The following is a 24,744-nucleotide window of genomic DNA, read 5'->3' as shown; positions in this document are numbered from 1 at the left end:
GGCCGGAGTGCATTCCGTGAGCGATAGACGCGTATCGCACATCAGACAGTCGCCGTGAACAGGCAGATATGCGCGCGTGTGTCGTTCTTCGTGTATACGAGGTAACAACAGCTAGGTAACGATCATTTGTAAGTATTGTTCAATCCGTTTCGGTGGAACGGAGAAGATCGTGTGGGAGACACGAGCGTGGCCACGCGCCACTAGGACGAAACGAAAAAGAAAGAAAGTAGCAGAAAAGGTGTCACAGTGAGGTTTTTCGCTTTGACCGGCGAGACGACGAAGACGGGAGGCGCAGCGGGTGCTGCCGATGTACATACGTGGTGGTGCGCGTAGCAGGGTGTGGTGTGTGGAGAACAGGTGTCCAGAAGCGCAGCTCGACCGTGAAACGAGCAGAAACCGGAAACGTACGGGGCCGGTGCTCGTACGTCACAATGAATTTTCGGGCTGGATAGCCCGTAGAGGAAACATACTCGCATGAACATCATCGGCGAGAAACCTCTTTGAGACACGGTGGTGGTCAGAGCGAGGTGACGAGTCATGTCACATACACCACCGAAGAGCGCGAGTCCAGCCGGCAGCCGGGGTAGCCCTAGCAGCCCGAGCACGCCACGTGGAGGCCGTCTCCGCGATAGGGTCAATTTCTTCATCGAGCTGTTCGAGGATAAAGAGGCTAGACGAAATGCCGGACAATTTAGATCGCCGACGAATCCCAGACCCTCGTCCGGACCTTCTTCGCGACCATCCTCCAGAGCCAGCGATTCGTCGTTCGAGGAGAGCTTCGAACGATTGGTGGAAGAAGGCGAATTGAACGGCTCGAAGGTGGTAAAATTTGAGAAGATCACGGTGCGAAAGAGCGTGAAAGAGATCGGCAGCGGTGTGTCTAGCTCGCAACAACGAGGTTCACTCGCGGAATCGAGCAGAACACCGAGCGAGGAACACGCCCTCGAGGACTCGGCTTATCAGAGTCATAGCCACGGTGCTGCGAATTATGGAAGTAAATCCAGCTCGGTCACGTCGTTCACGAGATTTCCATCCGAAGAGAGTTTGTCGCATAAGAAGGGCAGTAGCCCTCAGCATCATCTGGGCCTGGACGATCGAACGCCGTCCGAGTGGTACGCGGAATATCGTACTCAGAGCTTCCAGAACGTCGCCACCAGGATCGAATATGTGCGCAGTAAGAGCGAGTACGATGCACACATCGCCGAGATTAAAGGTATTCCTTTTGTTTCTTCGATCCGCTCTTTGTTCTTGCTCACTCCGATCGGGAAAGAGGGTGTTGCCGGTGTTCACACACCTTCAGGGTGTGTTTGATTTCGCTATTGGTCTTTAACCTTGCAATTATTCTCGAATAGAGGAACTTTTTCATAGTTCTTGTAAGAATTAGGTATATATTTGGTTGGAATTCCAGTTACTGTAAGAAGGATCTTTAAACAATCTGTATCAGGATCATATCGTGGAAGGAAGACATTCCTGATATCGTGAAGAGTATTCCACAGATACCGATTTAGTAGACGATGATTCTAAAATTTAATTAACTTTCGTCTTGAATTAGTCGCAAACAAAGCAAAAATTAATTAATTAATTTTTCTTAGTATAAGGTCAAGGATAGCGAAATTATTGCAGATATCGTGGTGTATATTCGCACGTTCTAGAGAAATAAAAACAGAGGCTCTTATCGAATTTACGTAACCCTGTGATTCTCTGTTCCGTTAAATATCATTGTCATTGTGATTTATACAATGCAAATTGTTGTAATAATGGAACTCACGCTAGACGCGTTTTCGAGTTTCTTCGTAAGAACTCTCACGAATCGCTTTGATTCGATGGAAGAACAACTTCCACCACCTCTCACCAACTTTACGAGCCACTGTCGCGACTGCAAAGAACTCCGACTTTGTCTAGCTCGGTGTTAGCACCGGTCAATACTAGGAACGTTGCATCAGATAACAGTAACAATAAGAAAAAGATGATAAGATTTCTTAAAAGGGTATAAATGTATAAAGATAAAGGTTCTTACATTTTCTTACACATTCCTAATATAATTATCCGTCATTTGTTCTTCATTTTGTCTTATTATTCGATGAATTATCCTTCATTTAATTGGCCGTTGATTCAATTGATCAACGACTTCTTCGAGGTCCACGATCGATCTATTTACACTTAAATGGGTTTTGTCGGTTCTCCGTTAGTTGAACGCTACGGTTGATACCTTCCGGTGACGATGATCGATCGCCCGTCGTGGAAATTAAAATAAAATTACGCATTGACCTAGATTCACCGACGACACACGATGGCGATTCATTACTCATCAGTATGAAAGGACGCCCTAGGTCCTTTTTATTCTTTTTCACGTTGACAATCGACAATTACCAGGCGTGCGGCAATAAAAATCGACGAATCTCCTTGTTACAACTTTACTCGATTGAATTTTATCTGGCCTTTGTACGTATGAAATCGGTTTAATTCGTATCTGACTCGAACCAAATTGTCAACAAGACACGTGTTTCTATATGTAGCTAATCAATTTAAGTCAAATTCTAATTATCAAGATACACATGGTAGCTTAACTAGAACATGAAACAATCTTAATCCAAATCAAATTTTTCTAATCAATATACGTGACTCACCCCTAAATGAATATAAACTTTTACTACGTACTCGACCACTTTAATTCGAATTTAATTCGATACTAACCCAATCTCAATTTTTGTAACGAAAATACGATGCTTAACCCGAATCTAATTCAATTTGAATCTCCTTCATAAAGCTACGTTTTCTGGTATCTTTCCTAAAGGTACTTTCAAACGCGAAGAATTCATTGTGGCTCGCGTTAGATAATATTTATCTGGTAAATTGCATAATACCAATCGATGTTACTGTAATACCACAACACCTACGAAAATAGATCAATGTTACCATAATACCCGTTGAATTCTATTGAAATCAGTTTACTTCGTATTCTCTCCAATTTGCATCGTTCCCCTCAAAGTAGAACATTTTCTTACTGTTCGTTGTTCTACATAACGTCACGTAATCAATTATGCGTCGATATTTCCACATGAAAAATAAAATTCCAATCGCTCGAGTTCCTAATTTCAATTTTCTCCCCCGTTTTCAAATTACGTCGGAGTTTCTCGCTTAACAGAAAGCAAGGGACGCGGACGAAGAACCTGGCTTTCTCAGCGATCAATAAGTTATTCGCGGCCGTTAAGTACCATATTAGCAATTCCCTCATGGGGACCTCGTGGTACTTTTCTTGGTGGCGACACACGTTCGCCACCAACCGGATCAACTCTTACGAAACCGTAGCGAACACGGAACGACGTCCTCGTCGTCGCAAGAACTTGAAATAATCAGCGAGGATTAGATAAGGGAAAGACGTTCTTAACTGGTTTTACGTCTAAAATAGATAACGCGGAACGCAGTCATAAGGGTCAGACCTGGTTAAACCAGTCGTTTGAAACTCCATGTAACGAACAAGGTCTGATACATCGTTGCCATTTTGCGGCGATGCGATTTTTTGCAATTTGGAAAATTTATATTTGTGGCATTAAAGCTGCTGGATTTGTCTCTATCACGAATTTTGTATTCTTTATAGAAATTTTATAGATCTATATTTTTTATCCGAATTGCTGGGTAAATGTTTTAGAATTTACATCGCTCGTCCGCACTGGGCTTCACGCCGCGTGAATCTTTATCCTCTGTGTTTCCTGATTGCCGTCGTTGATCGATAACGTTAATTTGCGGTTTACGCTCGATAATCGCATTGCCCACGCTCGGCACTTTGCACTACGTGGGATAAACCGGAAAGATCGGTTGTCGACAAGTCGACAATATTTTCATGGCCACGGTCGACATCGCCGGTATTCAAAATACGTAACATGTAGAATACGAACAATACAAGCTATTTCGCTGTAATTTTCCCACGCTACATATTCATTATTCGAATAAAGTGTCTAAAGAACTTCTTCTGAAACGACAGGCAAAGAATAAGGTGTCGGCGATTCAAACATTGAAACTAAACGACTAAAGTATAAAACTTTTATCCAAACTGGTTTTGTCCAAATCGAGATGGAAGATACGCGAGAGAAAGAACTCTCAGCTATATATTTTAGAAAAGATCGTATCTATCAAATACATTGTTTTAATTTTATGAAATCGTTAACGATTGAAAAATCCCTCAAAATTGATATCTATAAAATTTCTATGAAAAAATACGAATCGGTCGTTTTGGCAATGCTGCTGGCGCAAATGCCAATCGATATCGACAAAATTAATAAAACTAGTCAAACATCGTTCTAATGATTCGAAAACGAAAGTAAAATTTGACATTCCGCACAGACGTTGAATATTAAAAAACCGCAAAATGTTTGCGGTCGTGGTATCGAATAGCCATTGATTGGTTGTGCCCCGTTTACGAGACGCTAGTCGTTATCTTGACCTAACAAGCTTTGTTTTATTTGCATTCGTGAGCAATAGACCGGTTCGTTGCCCTGTTTCTCGATCGACCAGAAAACGATTCGCGTATGGCGACTATCGCGACTAACGTTTACTGGTATCGATGCCAAAAATGTATCTGTGTCTGTTCAAATTTTCGGTAACTTTGCTTTGCTTATTCACGTCTGATTCGGCTACTAAACACCTCGCGTCTAAACTTTCCTGATAACTTTGCTCTACTTTTTCCTCCTTTTTCTCAGGCACAATATCCAGGCATGCTAAGTTACTTTTTTACAACTTTCTTCGCCGTCTACTCAACTTTAATTCACACTGGTCGACATTTTCATTTAGGTTTCGCCGATTTCACTCCCAACTACATGGTATCATATTCAGCGAAACAGATTGTCATAATCTGCACAGTCATCTTTTAAACCGTTTTTTATTCGACAGAGAATATTCGAAATTTTATATCAAAGGGATTGAATATTTTCAAACTTTCCGTGATACGCAGTCACTTTTAAAAATTTCCGTTTTATAAATGGCACATTAAGAGAAGCTTATTGAAATTAAACAGTTATCGTTGAAATAAAGTGCGCGTTGAAATAAACTATATGCAATATATTTATTCGCTAACGGAGATGATCTTTTCGAAAGGTGTACGAAGATTTCTACATCCGTTAAAGATCTTTTTCATGTTATCCATGCGTTATTTAAAAGAAATGTTTTAAATCAATAAAATAAAGAATGTCGTCAATGCGAGCGTAATAGAAATTACCTCCTTATCGGGTTCAGCCTTCGGTAAAGAACAAAATTTTCCTCGTCGAGCTAATATAATATAAATAGTCGGCGATATTTGCACGTGGCAGAAGTACAGAGAGCGCGAAAACAGCGGGACAGTGTTCGATTTAATTGAACATAGTCTTCCTTGATCGGGAGAACGGAATCGAATCGTTCAGATAACGCGAACAGCGGCTACGTTAAGAAAAGAACGACGGTGAGAGTGAGGTCAAGGTCTCCTGCGGTTCTCTGGTCCCCCAACTTATTAAATCCTTACGTCACGACACGTTGGCCAACGTACGAATCGGACGTTCATCGAATCGGCCTTCGAGTAATCGGAATCTCAGTCTCGTCTCTTGTTGGAATTCATAGGTATCGCGTGGCTCACTTGACTAAGCGTTTTAAAAAGAAAAGATATGTTGCGTCAGCATCTACGATATTACGCTGACAAACGATCGTCGTTATGCGACACCCGAGTCCCGAAGTACGAATTTCGTAGGAAGAATCGAGAAAAAGAACGTCGAGGAAAACACGTCTGTTTTTGAGAATCTTTTGGAATCGATGGAGTTCTGTTTACGTTTTGTAATGTACAGATGAGTAGATTCGGCGTCAGTAGTCAGACTAATCGGTCGATCGGGCAGTAATTAAAGCTTCGACGATAAATAAATATACGATAAATTTCAATAAATACGTAAATGGAATTTATATTTATGATTTTACGTTATTTACACCTCTAAATTAAAATAATGAATAAAATTAAAGTAATATACATGAACTTGAACCGAAGATATTGGAATGAAAAGCAAGCACAGTGGAGTAGTACTTCGGAAGATAACCGCTGGAGTAATCAATGAAACATTAAGTATATGGACTTAGAACTAATGAAACTCTTCCATTCATGGAACATTAAATGAGAACAATAAGCAAATGAAAAAAGCTCGAAATGAAATCCTCGATTCTTGGAAGAGATAAAATCGATACAACAAAATGCTCGATTTCGCGATAGACGCCTTAAGTCAGGTGTAATAAATTGGACCAAGGGAATGAATGACAGTTGCGTAAAAGCGACGAGGTTCGCTGTCGAAGAACAAACGATCGTTTGTCATCCGCGATGAAAAATGCACGTAACGATTGTTAGGATTCATGTCGAGACAGTGTGTTTCAGAATGTGACACGATCGAACGTAGCATTGTGTTGCGTATAAAACGTAATATAGTAACTCGTATTAATAGTAAACGATGACGTTATTGGGCGTCAGTTCAAGGCTACGCTCCCAGCGTACTCGTTTTGTCTGGAACCTTTTGCTCCGTCTTTCCTTCTCCAACCTTTCCCAGTCCTATATTTTCTCTCTCTGTCAGCCATATTTTGACTGTTCTCGTCTTTCTTCCATGTCTGCTTTTTAAGGCAATCTTCCGTTTTACGATTCTTCTTCCCCTTCTCTCGTTTTACGATTCTTCTTCCCCTTCTCTCGTTTTACGATCCCCTTCTTCTTCTTCTTCTTCTTCTTCTTCTTTCGTTGCTCAATGAAAGGGAAGATTCTGTAAACTTTCCATATTTCTGTTACTCAAATTTGCTCGGTTATTCGTCGTTACTGTTGAAATTATTGTAAATCCTTATCCACGCTTTCGATCGTACGCAATCGAAGATATCTAAAATTAATCGAGATATCTTTCATCATCGCGTCTGACGTGCGTTATTATATACATTTGCTTGGAATCTTTTTTGGCGAAGGCGTCAAGATGGCGTCAAAGTTACCTTTACATTTTCTTCAAGCGAGTCATTCTGCTTCGAGCATCTTCGTTCATACGTTCGATTCCTATGTAATTCATATTCCATCTACGATATTCCAAATTTATTGCTTCGAGCTTATAGAGAACTCGAGAGCTCTCGAGAGCGTAAGAACTAATGGCAACTCGAGAACTAATAATTTCAATGATCCGAGTCAAGATTGAAATCTTCTCTGCGCAAATCTTAAAGATTACCATCGTCAAATAGAAATTGCATGAATCACACGGTAAATCAAGAGCAGTAGATTACATTATTTTTCTTTTTATCGTATCGAAACCCGTAACAAGCGTCACGGTAGCAACAATTTGTTCCCCTCGGTATTGTACCGTATTGTTCTTTTCTTTAACGATTATAGTGTCTATAAAACATCATACACCGTATAAAACCATACAGAAAATATTTTACGTCTCACAGTCACGGTTATTAACCCTTTACAAAATGAATAACCGATTTACCAATTATACTTCAAATAAAGGAAACAGATTACAACACGTTATTTTGCTTTTCATCGTGTCTGGCGTATCTATCTGTTTCCGTCCGGTTCCTCTCGATACCGGTTCTATCTCGTCTACCTGCTACAGACATCAAGCATCTCGTTCTATCTGCAGCTAGATCCGCCAACTTTATCTTCGTCTAGTCAGGCTGGTTAGTCGTCTGAACCGGGCGAACGAGAAGCGCGAAATTGCAGAGAGCGCGATTTAACAAGGGGGAAGGACTTCCTGATGAGGAATCGGCGTAACCTGCCAATCCAATTGGGTCGATCGATAATCTGCTAGCGAGCCGGCGTTCATATTACGGGGCTTTAATCGCGAATGAAAGACAAATTCGATCCAAGATGCTACGAACAACGTGTTTCTCTAGGCTTCGTGGTAATCGGATTTCGTTCCTTTTTTTTCTCTTATCCAAAGTCGTACAAGTGATACTTTACATTCACGTATTATCGTGGATGATCCATTGGTTCGATAACGATCCGATGGATCTCGAAATCGATAGAGATAGATCGTTTCGTTCGAGTTATTCGAAAATAAAAGACGAAAGGTGCCAGCCAGGTACTTCGTGTTAATCGAATATTATTTTTCTACTTTCCCCGATTTTTCTCCGACGCCAAGTTGGATCTTGAAAATGGTGGCGGTAAAAATGAACAAAAATCAGGGAAGAATTAAAGAAATAATATTTAGCGATGGGAAACTTTGGCTTGTTCGTACGAAAGACGATGCAGCGTCTGGTCGCTCGAAATCTCAATTTCTTTTTTGCTTGCCACGGTAATTTAAAACAGCGTCATGTATTCGACAGTAGCGGCTTTGATAATTTATATTTAGAACGTAATACTTTAGGTGTAACACTCGCGATGTGCCATTTTTGCGCGCACATGGCGTGCAGGTGCGTTCCCATTCAGAAACGCCTGGCAATTATCGTCGATGAGCTCGCAACATCTTGGAAATTGAATGGAGTATTCGTTACTAGACCAAACATAGACCAAGTACCTCCAGTTAAGCGATTACCTATCCCTGAGACACGTGATGGACAGGGTTAAGCCATTATGACAGCTCGCAACCTCTATATTCTATATTCGTCCGTGGATCATTGAAAATGTCGCGCTAGGGACGCAAATATCATCGAAAAATAAAAACAAAATTTTTGCCACTTCTTCGAAGTGAAATAAATAGAAGATAACGTCGATAACGACGTCGTTCTTATTTTATTTATTCCATTAAGTCATAGTAATTTAAGAAGCGCAATTTGCAATTTTAATAAACACTGATGTAATAAAAATGAAACCCTCTAATTAGGAGAATCAACCCTCTAATGGATGGTTTGAATATTCTTTTTCTTGTAAAAAGTTTTAATCGATACTTGTTGTAGGTCGTAACTACAAGGCTAACGCCGTAACTAGATCACTTTTTGAATTGACACGCTTACAATTAGCATCATGCGATACTTGAGAACGAAGCTATGATAACGTCCAAAACGTTTGAGATACGCCAAACCTCGTAACACAACTGAACGGTTAAATTGAATTAAATTTAATTTAAGCCCTATAAATTATTACTAAGTCGATCTAAAGTTTCGATGTCTGACCAAGAACCGAACGAATCTACTGAATAGAATCTACTGAAAGATTCTAATGGTCACAGGGAACTGATCGATAACGTCGCGCCGATGACATTGCTCAGACTCCTAAACGTCATTTACTCGAGACTTTAATAAATTACCGGCGTGGTAAACATCATAGTGCAAGAGTTGCACACCACCAGCCTCGTGTTCTCTATTTATAGTCGTGATACTTTTATTCCAAACACGTTGTTAGTTTCAAGAAAAGAGAGGAACGGTTACGCGATTCGAGATTCGCTTCTCTGTCTTCTTCTTTCTCTCTCTTTTTATCTGTCGTCTCAACCTTGCGAATCTCGTTAGAAAAAACGAATGTTCCCCTTACTACTCGACCTGAATCGACTGGCGTACGAGCGAGTTTACAGCCTATTCGAGGACGAACGTCGATTTCATACGAGGATTAATCGCAGAAAGACAACTTCGGCAAGGATTTCAGCGGTCGAGGCACGGTCGGCACGCACGCCACGAATTTTCTCCAATTTGCTTGACGAGCAACCATGGTCGGCTGGCGGCATGCGATCTTACCTCATCCCCTCTGCACTCTCATTAGGAAGTAATTAACAAACAATCACGCGTACAAACATACGGTCGTTCTTTTTAACGGAGAACGATCGCGATGAACCGGCATAAATTTCATTCTCTTGTTTCATTTCATTTTTTAATTTATTATTTCCACGAAGAATATTCTGTTGCCTGGAAAACTATTCAGGGAAAATATTACTTCGCAAATTGAGTAGCGAATGTTGAAAACTGTAGGAAGAATAGGATTTCCCGAATTATCGAAATCTATAGAAATTTTACACGAAAATGATATTTGATATTTTCCCTACTCTAGTAAGTTACCATTTTGATAATGAACTGGTTTCTTTTAGCCGATTCTTCTGATCATTGAAAATTAATTTTTTACTTTAATAGTTCGAGGATGGAAAATATCGAAAACTGGAAGAACAGATTTACGCGATTTTTCATATTTTCTGCCGATTAGTTTTTCTTGCTTTCGTTGATCGACGAGACCTTTCGAAAATCGTAATATCGCAGTTGGAATGAATTGATCGAAAGAGTTATTGGCTGGAACTCTCAAAACTTCGACCCTCGAACACTTCTCACATCGTGTGTGCAACTGCATGCATAGTATATGGCGTGCAGTTGCATTCGATAATTGGAAGTTAGGCTTTCGCGTTCTTACGAATGCGGCTGTTTAGGAAAGTCGTTGCAGTGAACATTATTATCCCGTTGTGTAAACTTGTTGCTGAAACGAGCTCGTGAGCCATTTTCCACGGTAATCATCTGCAGAAACGGAAGTTAGGAATCACTGGGCGTACTTCACCTTGACGCTTGTCTCTTCGTAATGTATTTTTGAAACGTTTTGAAGAGTTTGAGCATCGATAGACGTGGAACGTATCACGAGGTTGAGTTTTATACACTGCAGTTTCAGTTGTATAATAGATCAATTCTCTTATCGCGCTGGGAATGTCAAGGCCTTGCTTCGTTATCTCAACCACCGTCTTGTGATTATGCTTGTTTAACGATCGTGAATTTCTTTCGCTAATATGACGAAAACAAACGTTAGATCGCCGTCTGTGATCAATTGTTTTTTTCTTATTTAAATCTAATTCTTTTACTTTTACCAACTTCCAGAGAATCTGAGAAAGTTGTACGATATTTCTTGGTGTTTCTATTATACGATGCGATATTTCATAGTTATTATTTTCCATTGCTATCTATATCAGAATTATCAGTGATACAAAAGCGCGACTGACGAAGTGATAAGAGAAAAAAGGCAAAATCGAGATGTTACTCTTTATCTTCAGATATTATGTTTCATTCCTTATGATCTGCTGGGACATAGAACCGTGTAAATATAGAGCAACGTGGTGTAATAAAAATACTCAGAAATACACGGCTGATGAACCAAAGGAAATCATAGATTCGTCACGGGTATCGTTTGTACGTCGCGATGAATTCGATATCCTTTGCAAACAGGAAATACAGAGTGGCTGCATGATTCCTTTCATCAACCAACAGTAGTTTACTATACGAAAACTCGACCCTGACATATAGAAGTTTCCTTAGTTTACTATTAACCCGTTTCTATTTACCTAATTAGTAGATTTAATTAAGCTTTTAAACGAGAAGCAACGATGGAAAATAGAAATACAAATTGATGATTCAAATTCATAATCTGTTTTTGTAATTTCATGCAAAACTCCTGGCAAAATGTATGAAAGAAGATGAAATGTACGTAATAGAATCGGCATAGAATACGTTTTATATAGAGATCGGAATGATATGTATCGGACAAAGTATTTCAAAGATTCAAGCTGTTAGAGTAGACGTGAGACTGGTAAATGGGACAAAGTGATCGATGAAGCAGACATCCTTCTTCGAAAGGATCAAGAAAACGGACAAGTTCGCAAGATTGCAGTTGGACGGAGCGATGAGAAGCTCGAGCCTTGTGAAATCAAGTCAGGAAAAGAGAACAAGGTGAGATGACGGGGGGGAAAAAGCAGCCTTGCTCGATTTTCCCTTTTTCAAAAAGCATTTTCTGTTACACGGACTGGGATTACCGGATGATCGGGACCGGAGAACCTTCGTCAATTTCACGAGATTGGAGTCAAGTAAAGAGAATAGAGGCCACGATCTAAAACGAGAAATGAAGGAAACTATCTATTATTTTCCTCGTTGGATGAAACATAATTTAGTATACGAAATAGAATTCTTACTTCATCATGAACACCCATCTGTGTTACTAAATTGAATTCAAACAAAGAATTATAGAGAATAGGGAGAATAAAACGAAAAAAGAAGAAAAGAATTCTCGAGTTGAGGGGATTGGACTTTAGAAAGAGAAAAGAGAGGAAGACAGAGAAAAGTTAATATAATCAAAAGAAAAAGGTCGATTATCTTCCTTCTCAAGGACACCTACGATTTGGCTCATTAACTACGCAGTTTACGTCAATCTCCATCGAATCTTACGAAATCGAAGCGAAGGAAAGGAGCAAGGTGATTCGCACGAAAAGGAAAAGGAAGCTCGATCGATTCCCCCTCTCTCGTAAGAGAGACATAGCCGCTATCAAGCATATGAGGTCATCCACGAGAATTTGTCTCATTTCACCGATCTCGTTCCGTCCTTTTCTCGCCTTCTGCTTTCAACATCTCTGCGCTGTGCAGGCTGAACGAAAGCGCTAAAAATACGAATTTATATGCGCGACTCGTGTTATGCGTGTGCCTCTTCCCAAGGAAAAAAAAGAAAAAAAAAAATAAAAAAAGAAGGAAAAGAAGGGAGAAAGCTGAGATCATTTTAAAATGTCAGACCTACCGTTCGTCGATGGAAAGGAGAAGAGACGAAGAGTATACAAAGACAGAAGAATTTCTGAAAGGCGAATTGCTCAATTTAGTGCTTTGTTAATTGGGTTGGACTCTATGTAGATAGCTACCGAGAAAGATAAATTTTTAGAAAGTCTTCAGTATCTCCATCGAATGCAAATCGGTTACGAATACTTTGAGAACCTTTGATTTACACGTGGATCCTTTGTAAACGATCGAACTAACGTTATCGATGATCAAATTTTTCGAAATTTCAAGTTTCGAGTTGACGTTGTTAATGAATTCGTGGGATTATAATATGCGCAAGAAATGTCACGAACATCAAATGGCCACTTCTGTCGGGCTTCGACGTGATCGTGTCGATTGTTTCTGTTTAATTACGTTTGGTAAAACGTGACTCGGTTGCACGTCTGATACCCGTTATCTAGCGTCGAGACACGTTCGCCTTGTAAAATAGGAACTTAACGAGCAGATTGCAACGTTTCGTTGGACGAGTCTGCGCAAGTTTAAGATAGGTCGGAATTTACTCGTTGTTGATGCAATTTCATATCTCACATTTTATGTATTTTATGTTTTAACACTTTGTAGTGTTACGTTACAAATTACAGATAATTTGTATTCCATTCAAACATTCATCTACGAACGCTGCTTATTCATGGTACAATAAGTAGAATGGAAAATTCGCAGACAAATAATTTGGCGATGAAAAGCTTAAAGATGAACTATGCACAAGTAGTTTCTAACACAACTATTTGCAAGCCTAATGATCATTAGCATATAAGTACATCTATACGTCCGTCGTGCGACGCACAGTAGATAAGTAGCTTGCTCAGTCAGACACAGCCTATTGAATTATTTTTTTCGTGAAAAGCGACCGCACCTTAGGGACGATGCGACCAACGGTAAAAGTCTCACGAATGCTGACCTGAAAATACGAGGGGATTAATCGTCTTTTCGTCGTCCAGAAACACCGCCATTTTACGATGCACGCGAACACAGTCTCGATTCTTTTTTATTCTCTGCATGAACGTTATATTCGACCGTAACAGTGTACGAATAGTATTTCTTTAAAATTTATCGCACGTCTGCCAATGGCCACGACTCCCATTATCGTTCCATTAAGCCGCCAATAAAATGTCAAATCCCCGTAATTTACAACTAATAACGTAATTCCCTGTTTACACTCGGCCTTACGACTCATTCTCTTTTCCTTCTCTACTTTCAGTTTCTTTTCACCGGGTAGATACCTTGGTTCGGTCCATCCTCGAGTTTTTGCTCTCGTCTCCGATCAACTAGCCGTCACGGTGAACGGTTAAATTACATCGTTCCCGCGAAACGTGTAATTTTACGGTGCATTACGTGTGCATCAATCACGTGCTCTTGTAATTTCCCAATGCTGTGTGAATTAATAAAGCAGCCGCGGCTAATAGATAGTCCAGAGCTTTAATCGTTTCGAGATGGATTTTTCTTTTAACAATAAATATATAGCAACGATACAATAACATAGGCTGTACAATACACCCAACTTCGACAAAATATAGGTTGATCGTAATTTTTTAAATACGATATGTTACGTAGCACCTATTGTCGTATAATAGTATCTTATGTTCCAGTAGATCTCAATTCAGCCAATATACAGGGTGGTTGGTAACTGGTGGTACAAGCGGAAAGGGGATGATTCTACGCGAAAAAACAAGTCGAAAATATAGAATAAAAATTTTTCGTTTGAGGTTTTGTTTTCGAGAAACCACGCTCTCCTGACTTAACTCCGCTTGACTTTTATTTATGGAGCCATGTTGAATCAATTGTCTATTCCGAAGAAATCGCAAGTTGCGAGCAATTGAAAGAAAAGATTATTGTAGCCTTTCATACTTTAAAACGATCGAATACGTTAGAAAGTGTTCATAGAAATTTAATTAGACGAGCGGAACTATGTGTTCGGCAGAATGGGCAATATTTTCAGCAATTTTTGTAATAATAAACTTTATGATTACTTCATATTATTTCATTATGTATTCCTAATCTTCCGTTACGGCAAAAACAAACTTAAACTGCGATAATATCCATCGAGACAACGATCTACGGTGAGATCCGTTATAACGAGACGCGATAAAGTGCACGCGTACCGAGCGAAAATTCAAAGTCGATTTTCTCGAAAACAGAGCCTCGAACGAAAAATTTTTATTCTATATTTTCGACTTGTTTTTTCGCGTAGAATCACCCCCTTTCCGCTCGTACCACCAGTTACCAACCACCCTGTGTATTGTACCATTAGTCTCATAAAGGGTGTCTTTCATTTAACGCTAGTTACATCTTTCCCTCGACGTGTCATCAGTGAGAATATCGTTCGCGTGATAATAATAGAACGTTGATATAGTCGCGAGTAGAAATATTCGAGTGTCGAATAATGTATATGCGAGTGCTCTCAACCATATTTAAAAGCCCTGACTCATCTATCACGTTAAAATACAAGAAATAGCTATTAGCAAACAATGTGATAGCTTCCCACGAGTGGCCACCATGATCTACATTTCTATAGCCTCGATCGAAGAACTTGATGCTCGAGGTTGCCTCCCCACCATAAATCCAACGATATAAAAGTATGGAACTTGAACATCATATGAATATTCAGATTATTTACCTATTAAAATATCGTATTAGCATGTTTATTGCGGATTCGTCGTCTTTAATGCTGTACTTGATACCGTGCAATGCTTGCCTCTATACTATAAAATTTGACGTATGTGTCTGATACGAATTACTGTGGAATATTGTTTCGTCATTTCGTGCTACTTGGTTCGCGTTTTGCGCAAAACTACACTGCACATATACCATGAAAATTCATATGTTTATGAACAGAATTAAAGAAGCAGGACATAGACTAACTAAGTAGTATGTCGAGTACTATACTATATGTGTTTTTGTATCTTTAAATTGCTCGTAAACATGTAAAAGCTCGTGGTGTATATATAACCTGAAAGTACAAGCGAACTCGAATCCGCGTCGCGCACTTGTTAACACGTTGGCCATAGAAGAATAAAAAGCATTTGACGGCAATGTGATAATAGATTTTTATTGACATAGAATAGCGGATACAAGGAAAATATTTCTCCGACCTCGTACGTCTAAAGTCTTTTCTTCAGACTATAGCACGAACACGCGAAAGGGGAACAAAGCAGCGTGTAATAAGCACGTCTGTCGCGAGAAGTGACAGAACGCACTGTGTATGCAGATCACGTATGCGTGCCAACAGCGGCTACACACGAGCTTCTTCGTCTTGCACGCACGTGCAGCGTGAGCACTTTTTAATTGACCCTCGGTCCCTAGCGACTTTTCCTCTTGCGAGCTTATCGACGCCAACGATCCATCGTCCAGTGTGCTCGTTCCCAAAATAAGAGCCATACATCCCTTGAAACGTGATTTATAATACGATTCACGATAGAGATTACGGTGTTTTTCGCGGGAACACCGTAATTAGGCTTGGTCTGAACGTTTTTCGTGCGGAGACGAAGGGTGCATAAAATTAGAAACCCTGGGAATTCGCGAATTTTGCTTGTTCCGAGCCACTCTGCAGGAGTTCCCTGCACTTTCACGTCGTTTACTATCGCTTAAAATATTAAAATATTAAGTGTAAAATATCAATCGACTAATTAATTCCCACAACTATCCTTGGAAAGTTGGCAAGTTCGGTAGAAAAAGGAAATTGTCCGACCATGGACATTTTTTGTATTCCATAGAATAAAATACGTTTCAGAGTATTGCAAGCAATCGAGAAGGCTGTTAAATCGCAAACTAATAGACGTCGTGAGATATAAGCGAGATATTACTAGATGGAGTCTATCAATGTCACGTGTAGGCTACATACGTTTCTTTAACGAAGATATTTTAACGTCAATGTTGCGAAGTGAGCAGCGGTGTAGTAGTATATGTACTTTTACCTACGTTTCCTAGAACACGAAAGGATAATAAGACAAATGCAGGCATATCGTTCCGTATGTAAATTTTCTAGAAAATATTACATTATTGGTTATTTTGATAAAAAAAAAAAAGTTTTAGCGCTAGCTAATTTGTAAATGGGAATGGAACGGCACAAAGGTTAACGTAATTGAGAATGAACGTATGCTTTCCCAGCTGTTAATAGCAAAAAGGAACATACGTAAATGGTTGGAAAAAAATAAAACGGCACATTGGTTCTTTCAGCTAGAAATGAATGAAACTCTATCGTATACACGATTCGGGCTACCTGGAAAGATATTTTAAAGGCCCACGTAAGAGCGTGAACGTTTACTGCCAATAAAAGCAGTCTATTCGACGCGGTATACGCGCATGGCTAAATTTACTACGTGGGAAACTGGTTTCAGCTACTTCGCGGCGATACCTTCTCTATACCACTCTGATCGCCAGTTTTTATTTTCCAATTAACCATTTAACAGAAGATTCGACCAGTTTATATGCGATACGTGGAGCAATACCGATTTCAAGCTGAGAGCGTGATTTCTAACTCGATTTACAGTTCACACAACGCAACGATCACGAGGCTCCGCAATTGTCGATGACGTAATGTCAAGACTGTACGTACCATTTATTCAAACGCTGCGTACGAATATTATCGCCTATGTTTTCTCGCCATCTCCATCACGAATTTCGTCGAATATCGTGTCATAATTATTCTTGGATTTCAGAGGCCAATATCGATTATTTAACGATACGGTATTCGAATTGCAAATTCCACAACAGCCGTGATACCTAGATCACGATACATATAGAAGATATTTTTCAAACTCGATAAAACCAGTTTTTTCGTATATGCTCGTTTATTGCGGGAATTAATGCGATTCGTTTATGTAATCGCGCGAAGAATTTTCACTTATCTCGGATGGGGCACGTTTCGAATATCAACGACGATAGAGATCTACGAGGACTTCTTAGTTTCTGAAAACACTTGTTTTCTTTTCAAAAGTATCTTCAACGTTTCGCTTGTGTCAACAATTAACAGACTCGTTGATCGAATTGTTTGTAAAACAAGGCTTAACGAAACTGCCAACTTAATTTGATAAACAACATTTATTTCGATAAACAAAGCTTGTTTATCCCTCGTGATGCTAATTTAATTCGCATCTTGAAAACGAATTCACATAATGCTACAAAGTTGATACCACCTCGAGATAGATGGTTGAATTTACAAGCTCTTTCACTATGAATAAACAAACTGAAATTTCTCGTATAATTAGACACAGGCTTACTAGTGTCATATCGCAAATAATAGAGAGACGTGGAAAATATCCTTGCTTAGATTTAATTGATACGAGGAGCAGACGATTAAGATCATTAAATGAACGAAAATATCAAATTGGTTTTGAGATAAGCGTAGATTTAATATAATTGTGTCATCGATTTATTAAAAATTCCCTTCTTTTCTTTTCAGACGAGCAAGAACGCGTACAGAAGAAAACTTTTGTCAACTGGATCAATTCTTACCTTTCTAAGGTAAGGACAAGCACGCAAAAATTCGAATAAAACTCGTAGAGACAGTTTTCCGGAACCACGTGACAGGACGAAGAACTCCAAAAAGCTTCGGGCTGTTTCTCTTGCGCAAACGATCCCTTTATCCGTAAATAATTCCCATACAGCGAATGTTAGGCAAATTTTCTTCCCCCTTTTTCGTTTTTTTATCGTCTATTCTATATAATAATGCATCGTTGAAATTACTGCTCATCACGAATATCAGAAGTTCGGTGGAATAACTCGTGCCTGGCTCGCGAGTCTCGATATCGTTCCCCTACTTCCGCACTTCCGGATACTTCGAAACTTGAATTAGAAATCCCGGAACTCGAGGACGTGCATGCCCCAGAACCGGCACGACATTGCGTTCGATGCTGTCCTCTGATCGAAATAGGGAAGATTCACCTGTCATGCTATTTTTAATTTATCCAGAAATACACGCACGAAAACTGTAAGGAAGATTCGTTCGTCACGAAATGAAATCCAATTCAATCAGAAATATGACGTGAATTTGAAAAATTCCATCGACATTCATTTAATATAATACTCATTTAAAATAATTGCAACGACTTCGTTTTCTTTCGTACAGTTAGGGATGCTTGGCAACCATATATTTTTATTTTCTTTTTCGACATTTTTCTATATGCATTCTCGATTGTCGTATACAAGTTTCGTTGTGAGTATCGAGAAGCAAGAAAGGAGAGTATCGATGATCGAAATCGCTTTCAGAGAAGTCCACCGCTTCGAGTGGACGATTTGATCGAGGACCTGAAAGATGGTACCCGCCTACTCGCATTGCTTGAAGTTTTGTCCGGCGAGAAGCTGGTAAGTTTCAGCAACGGTTGTCCCGTAACTCTCGATCGATAAGATATGCTCGTACGAAACGCGTTTGTCTGTTCGCAGCCGGTGGAAAGGGGCCGGAACCTGAAGAGACCGCATTTTCTTAGCAACGCAAACACAGCGCTTCAATTCTTACAGAGCAAAAAGGTGAGTAATCGTACTGTTCAAAAATCCAAAACTAGAATTCTGAAACTTCAAACGTAAGATTGAAAAGATTCAAATTGGAAATTGTTCTATGATTTGAAAGCCGTTTAGTATAATATACATTTGTGACTCTCTGTTGCAGATCAAGCTAGTGAACATAAATTCGTCCGATTTGGTAGACGGACGACCGCCCGTAGTGTTAGGCCTGATATGGACCATCATTCTTTACTTCCAGGTAGACGTTCTTCCATTCGTACAGTCGAATACAATCGAAGCTATTGAAAAAATCGCACACGTACTACTAGAATGCGGTAGTTGCTTAAATAAGACGCCCGTGCCACATGTAACATCGAATTACATAAACGCGTTACGATATCCGCGCGGCAGCACTGCGACGATCGTTTGCAGCGGGGATTAATTTGCTTGTGTCACGAAGTTGTTCGATCACATTTTTTCTACCGAATTGTTTCGTGAAATCTTAGAGGAATAATTCTTTATACGAGCACACTGTTCCTTCTTTTTAACCAATTTTTTTTCCCACTTAAAGTTGATAATTTTTCTTATTAACAAAATTAATCCTCGTTAAGAGCGAAGTAAGAAATTACATTCTATTCTGCTAACCGTATTTATTCCATGAAAACAAGCTACGATCGAAGGATCGAAGGAAGGTGAGTAGCTAATTAAAAAAAAAAGAACTGAACCAAAAAAAAAAAAAAAAAATAAAGAAAAAGAAAAGAGATTTCCGTCTAACCTGATACGATGTTTATATGAACAGTAAAGCCGTAGAAAAAGTCTGTGTGTACAGAGGAGAATATTAAGTTAGCACGCACCTACATGATCTTACGCATCACCCTAGTACGCACGCTAGTCCTTCCCTTTGTGAATTTTTCTGTTCTCACCCTCGATACCCCGACCTTGTTGGTTGTTGTTCGAACTGCATATTCCGCGGTCCACTGATCGCGCGTTTTTCTAGATCGAGGAAAATACCAGAGCTTTGGAATACCTTGGACATACGTGGGGTAGTCAGAGCAGTTTAGAGAGTCTTAGTACCCAAGGATCCGCGAGAGGGACCAGCGAGGGGAAACGCTTCAGTAGCGAGAAATGGAAGCAGGGTGCGAGGAAGACTCTGCTTCAGTGGGTCACCAATGCTCTGCCAAAGTCAGTATTTTATACATAATCTTTATATTTGGCTATTTGTCATTTAATGTCCTGCTGTATAATAAGATTCCATGTAATTTGTGCATTTGCAAAAAACGGGACACGTGACAAAATCCACCGCTTTTACTATTTCACTATTATTACACTGTCACACTATTAAAAAATGTATCACTGGAACTAGCAGAGTATTTAAACTGACCAATTCATAATTTTTCATCAAAACTTTATCCTGTTTACGGTGCATTTCTAGCCACGTGAATGATTCTTTTGTAAAACGCAAATAAAAAATTGTTGTCTTCGTATTGCATGCATATCCTTTTACCTATCTTTCGCGTTGATCTCTTTGATGCTAGTTTCATGCTCCGGTCATTGGAAGTTCTGCCATTAAAAAGAAAACCAGAATTAAAATATCGAAAACACCATTAAACCAGTGCCAATATCGCAACACTGATAATTTCTCAATTTACAAAAAGTAAATTTCTCAACACAGGGACATCCAAGTGCGTGACTTCGGCGAAAGCTGGCGTGACGGCAACGCCTTCCTGGCCATCATCGACGCTATCAAGGCGAACTTGGTGAACATCGCGGCCATGAGAGAAGCAACGAACAGAGCTCGTCTAGCAACGGCGTTCGACGTGGCCGAATCCGAGTTGGGTATCGCCAGACTTCTCGATCCCGAGGACGTCGACGTTCCCCAACCTGATGAAAAATCTATCATGACATACGTGGCTCAGTTTTTACACAAATATCCGGAACCAGGATCCACTGCTTCCGATTCGTTCGCGGCTGTACAGCAGGAGTATGATAATCTGCTTGGTTGGCTGTACGAAAGGCTGAAATACCTGGAACAGATGGGTAGCTCCCCGTTGAGTTATGATGTATGTTTTAGTGTCTGTACGATTATTTTAGTACTCGATGAACAGCGGTTTTAATGGTGTTTTTTTGTTTGAATTTTATATTCGAAGGAGTACGCCGCGTTGAAAGCAGAAGTCGAGCAACAGAGGGTTGTGTACAATAAGCTACAGCGTCTCGTCGAGACGCCTAGTATGATCAGCATCACGCGGGACTCATGGAAGCACGTGCAGGATCTATGGAAGACCCTGGAGATGCTGGTGAGTTGAAATTTTATGAAATAATAAATAATCTATTGGGATGATTTAACAGCTAAAACAATGAAAATTTCGACTGGCAGCTCTCAGTCTGATTGACGTTCTGTGTACCATGTTCCATCATCATCAAAGTTTGACTTTAATAAATTATCAGTTCTATTGTACATGTTAAAACACTGTGTTTAATTATGAAAATTTATTGCTCGGTAGGCAAATTGCATCGTTGACGATCCAAGTGAAGTTTCGCTCGGAAACTCTGTTAATATTGAAATAAACTTTTAATGTTTTACTCAATAAATGATTGTTCGATGAATGGATAAAAATCTCGGAAGATTTTCAAACTTTTTAGAAATCCGAAACAGTAAAATTTAAATATCAATGATTCGATGTATGTATGGAGTGTGAAGAAATATGTTTGCCTATAAAGAATTAACTAATAAACGTAACTTGTATATAAAGATATTTTCTATTCCAATTTCGCAGATGTTACGCTGGCTCTGGCTCCTAGACTCCTATTTGCCAGGTGAATTAGGGGTCGTAGGAAGGTGGCTGTGTCGCGCAGAGGACCTTCTGCTATCCGACAATGACATCCCCGAGGAAATGACAGAAGAAACCGCCAACATAATCTCGAATAAGCTCGAGGAACACAAAAAGTTTTTCCTCGATCTTCCGTCCATGACGGAACGATTTCAAGCGGCGAGAAGTAGCGAGGCCGCGTTGAAAGTACATCCTCAACAATTGAACGAAATGGCGACCCGATTGGATAGCCTACCGAGTCGAGCCGCCAAACGTAGAATCCGACTAAAGTTCCTGGAGCATAAGTGCTGCCTTATTGCTTTCTTGTTCCTAGTTGAAACAAAGTTGAAGAGTTGGAGCGTGAAATACGATACTGAAGAGAGTGTGCACCAGATGCTGGAGCAATATAGAAACTTCGTATCGCGAAACAGAATTTTCCAGGAGTTCCAGAAAGCCTACCTGGACATGCAACAAGTCGTCGAGGACTATAAACGCGAAGGTGACGTAGGTGAGTGATGATCTCTGTAATTTTGTTGATTTAGGCGACGACATTTGCCCATTAAAATTTACAAATTCTCAATTTTTTCAATTAATTTTATTTATTTATCCGATGTTTAGCGTCTGTTATTAAAAGTGGAGAGACGAAAGTACGGTTTTCTCTAGTAATACCAAAATGATTACCATTGGTTCTGATTTAAATTAGAAAAATTTTTTTCAGTTTAAATAGAGATATTAGTAACAATCGTTAGATCGTAAGTCACCACGATTGATAGTCTTTATTAGGTAAAACACACGATACAAAATGAATACGGAGTACTTTAAGATTAAATAATAATTGTCTTAAATTATCGTCAATCATCTACGATTCAACGATACCGATTGAAAGTTATAAATCCCTATCGTGGACAAACGTTTACTCTGCAAATATCTGTTTTGCTATGCCCTAGACACTGAAGAAAGCGCGAGCATCGATCGTTTCATGCGAGAGACCAGCGACAAGTGGAAAAGCGTGTCCATGGATCTGCGTTGCGTGCAAAGCATGCTTGAGGAAGTGGTAGCTTATTGGCGTCGCTGGAACATAATCTCCGATGAGTTCGTGACTTGGTTGAACCGTGCTGAACCTGCCTTGAACCTTCCCGAAGAGGACAAAATGGAATTCTTCCAAGATATCAGCGTGTGGAAAGACAAACACCAACAATTGTCGGACACAGTGACGTTCTTAATCGCCACATCCGACGAACCAGTCGCCTTGCAATTGAAGCAACGTTACACGAGTCTCGCTTCTAGATGGGATTCGCTGTTCCAGGAAGCGAAGCAGTACATGCACGCTGGAGACGTGATACGAAATAGAAAAGACTACAGACAGGGCGTGGAAACTTTACAAAAGTGGCTGAGGAACGTTGAATTGGCGTTATCAGCTACTGATCTAACCTCAACCGAGAAGATCAAGGCCTACGGTGAGAAGCTGCAAGTCTTCCATAACGAAGTAGAAGGAATCGAAGATCTTTTCAAGAGTATCAGCAAAAAGTTCCAGTCACTCATTCAAGATTTATCTCGAGACGAAGTGGACAAAATGATGAACACCCTGAAGAAAGAGAAGGAGGCGCTGGTTAAAGTAAGAGCCTTAATACCGATGCAGTTGCACCTGTACCATCAACTTCTGGTTCAGCAGGAGTCTCTAGAAGCTGGCCAGAAGGAAATAGCTACCTGGTTGGACGAAGCAGAGAGAATGTTGACCAACGTCGACTTATCAGGTGGTAGAGAGCATATTTTGGCCCAGTTGGAGCGGCACAAAGCCTTCTTCTCGAGAACTCTCTACTACAAATCCATGCTGGAGTCTAAGAACAAAGTGTTCTCCAGTATAGTGAAGTCTGTGGACAGTCACGCGGATGTAGCTACTGCGGAAGGTGGCAGAACCTTGAGAGAATTGAACGAACGGTTCAATCGAGTGTCTCAGGCGGCCCAGGCATTGGAACAACGGCTTCAGGAAGCTGTTAGGTGCTGGACCAGGTTCAAAGAATGCGAACGACAGGTCTGTGAGTGGCTGTCGGTCGCTGAAACCATGATGAATGACAAACATACCGATAATAGACGATCTATAGAGTATCACAAGAACTTCTTTAGCAATGTAAATGAGAAGTGGATCCAAGACTTTGTGAACGCTGGACAAGACTTGAAGAATATTCTGCCTGCTGAGAAGCAAGCTCCTATTTTGGAAGCTGTCGAAGCACTTCAGAAACGTTGGAAGGAGGTGTTGACGTTCGCTCCTCTTCATTTAATGAGACTCGAGTTTCGCCTGGATGAAACCACGTTCCTGCAGTACCTGAAGGAGATCGAGGTGGAGGTGAATTCGGAACAGCAGGCTTTGATGAAGAATGACAATGTTGAGAATATACTGCAGAGGAATAAAGAGTTTTTCGTGAACCGTGGTACAGTTCTGGAAGTAGAGAAGTGTCTGCAGACTTTGAAGAAGATCAGCAATGCTTATAGCCAGCTGATACCTAACGATACTAGCTTGTCCGAGGCTGCGCAACATGCTGAACGCCTGTGGGAGGATTCCGCTCAGAGAGTGGAACGTTTGAGGGAACAATTGAAACAAGTGCCTGAGCAGTGGGCTGCCTATAAGAAAAAGTAAGTACCGCGAAGAGTTTCCATTCTTCGAATTATCTTTTTACGAATATTTTTTATTCAGATTTCCTTTTTTACGAACTTTTGCTATCTTCGTGAATTTTTATTCATATACGAATTGTCGATTCAGATTTGACGAGATGGTACGATGGATGGACCATGTAGACAGTAACCTGGCGACTATTCTGCACGAGGTGAATACGCTGGAGGAGTTCGAAACAGAAAAAACGGTATTCCAGGTAAGGATCATTCCTATTCTTACTCTTAAATAATAATAGAAATTTAGACGAGTGCATTACAAGGCATTGTTAACGCGAAGCATGAAATTTTCTCTTCACCACACACGTTGTATTTAAACATTTCTTCTTCATTCTCTTCTTGTGTTGCTTACACTGGACGTAGGTTCAAG

At 40.1% G+C, this 24,744-nt stretch overlaps 1 protein-coding gene across 7 annotated transcripts in view; it reads left to right on the top strand.

The window, feature by feature from the left end:
* Window positions 1-3: 3 nt before the first annotated feature.
* The window catches only part of LOC122571507 (nesprin-1), a 109,347-nt gene continuing 84,606 nt past the window's right edge, over window positions 4-24,744 (top strand). For 4 of the 7 annotated variants that reach the window (XM_043735359.1, XM_043735352.1, XM_043735369.1 and 1 more), the window contains exons 1-11: window positions 383-1,213; window positions 17,864-17,925; window positions 18,670-18,765; window positions 18,844-18,927; window positions 19,067-19,159; window positions 19,898-20,082; window positions 20,573-20,960; window positions 21,048-21,194; window positions 21,675-22,215; window positions 22,655-24,338; window positions 24,466-24,574. In XM_043735359.1, the coding sequence (XP_043591294.1) occupies window positions 538-1,213; window positions 17,864-17,925; window positions 18,670-18,765; window positions 18,844-18,927; window positions 19,067-19,159; window positions 19,898-20,082; window positions 20,573-20,960; window positions 21,048-21,194; window positions 21,675-22,215; window positions 22,655-24,338; window positions 24,466-24,574 (4,065 nt within the window). In that variant the 5' untranslated portion in view covers window positions 383-537. Of the gene's footprint in view, window positions 1,214-17,863; window positions 17,926-18,669; window positions 18,766-18,843; window positions 18,928-19,066; window positions 19,160-19,897; window positions 20,083-20,572; window positions 20,961-21,047; window positions 21,195-21,674; window positions 22,216-22,654; window positions 24,339-24,465; window positions 24,575-24,744 lie in introns of all 7 variants that reach the window. The other 3 variants (XM_043735397.1, XM_043735387.1, XM_043735379.1) reach the window with 2 other exon arrangements.

This window comes from Bombus pyrosoma, linkage group LG1, assembly GCF_014825855.1.
Source record: "Bombus pyrosoma isolate SC7728 linkage group LG1, ASM1482585v1, whole genome shotgun sequence".
Taxonomy (NCBI): domain Eukaryota; kingdom Metazoa; phylum Arthropoda; class Insecta; order Hymenoptera; family Apidae; genus Bombus; species Bombus pyrosoma.
This window is presented reverse-complemented; position numbering and strand designations above follow the sequence as displayed.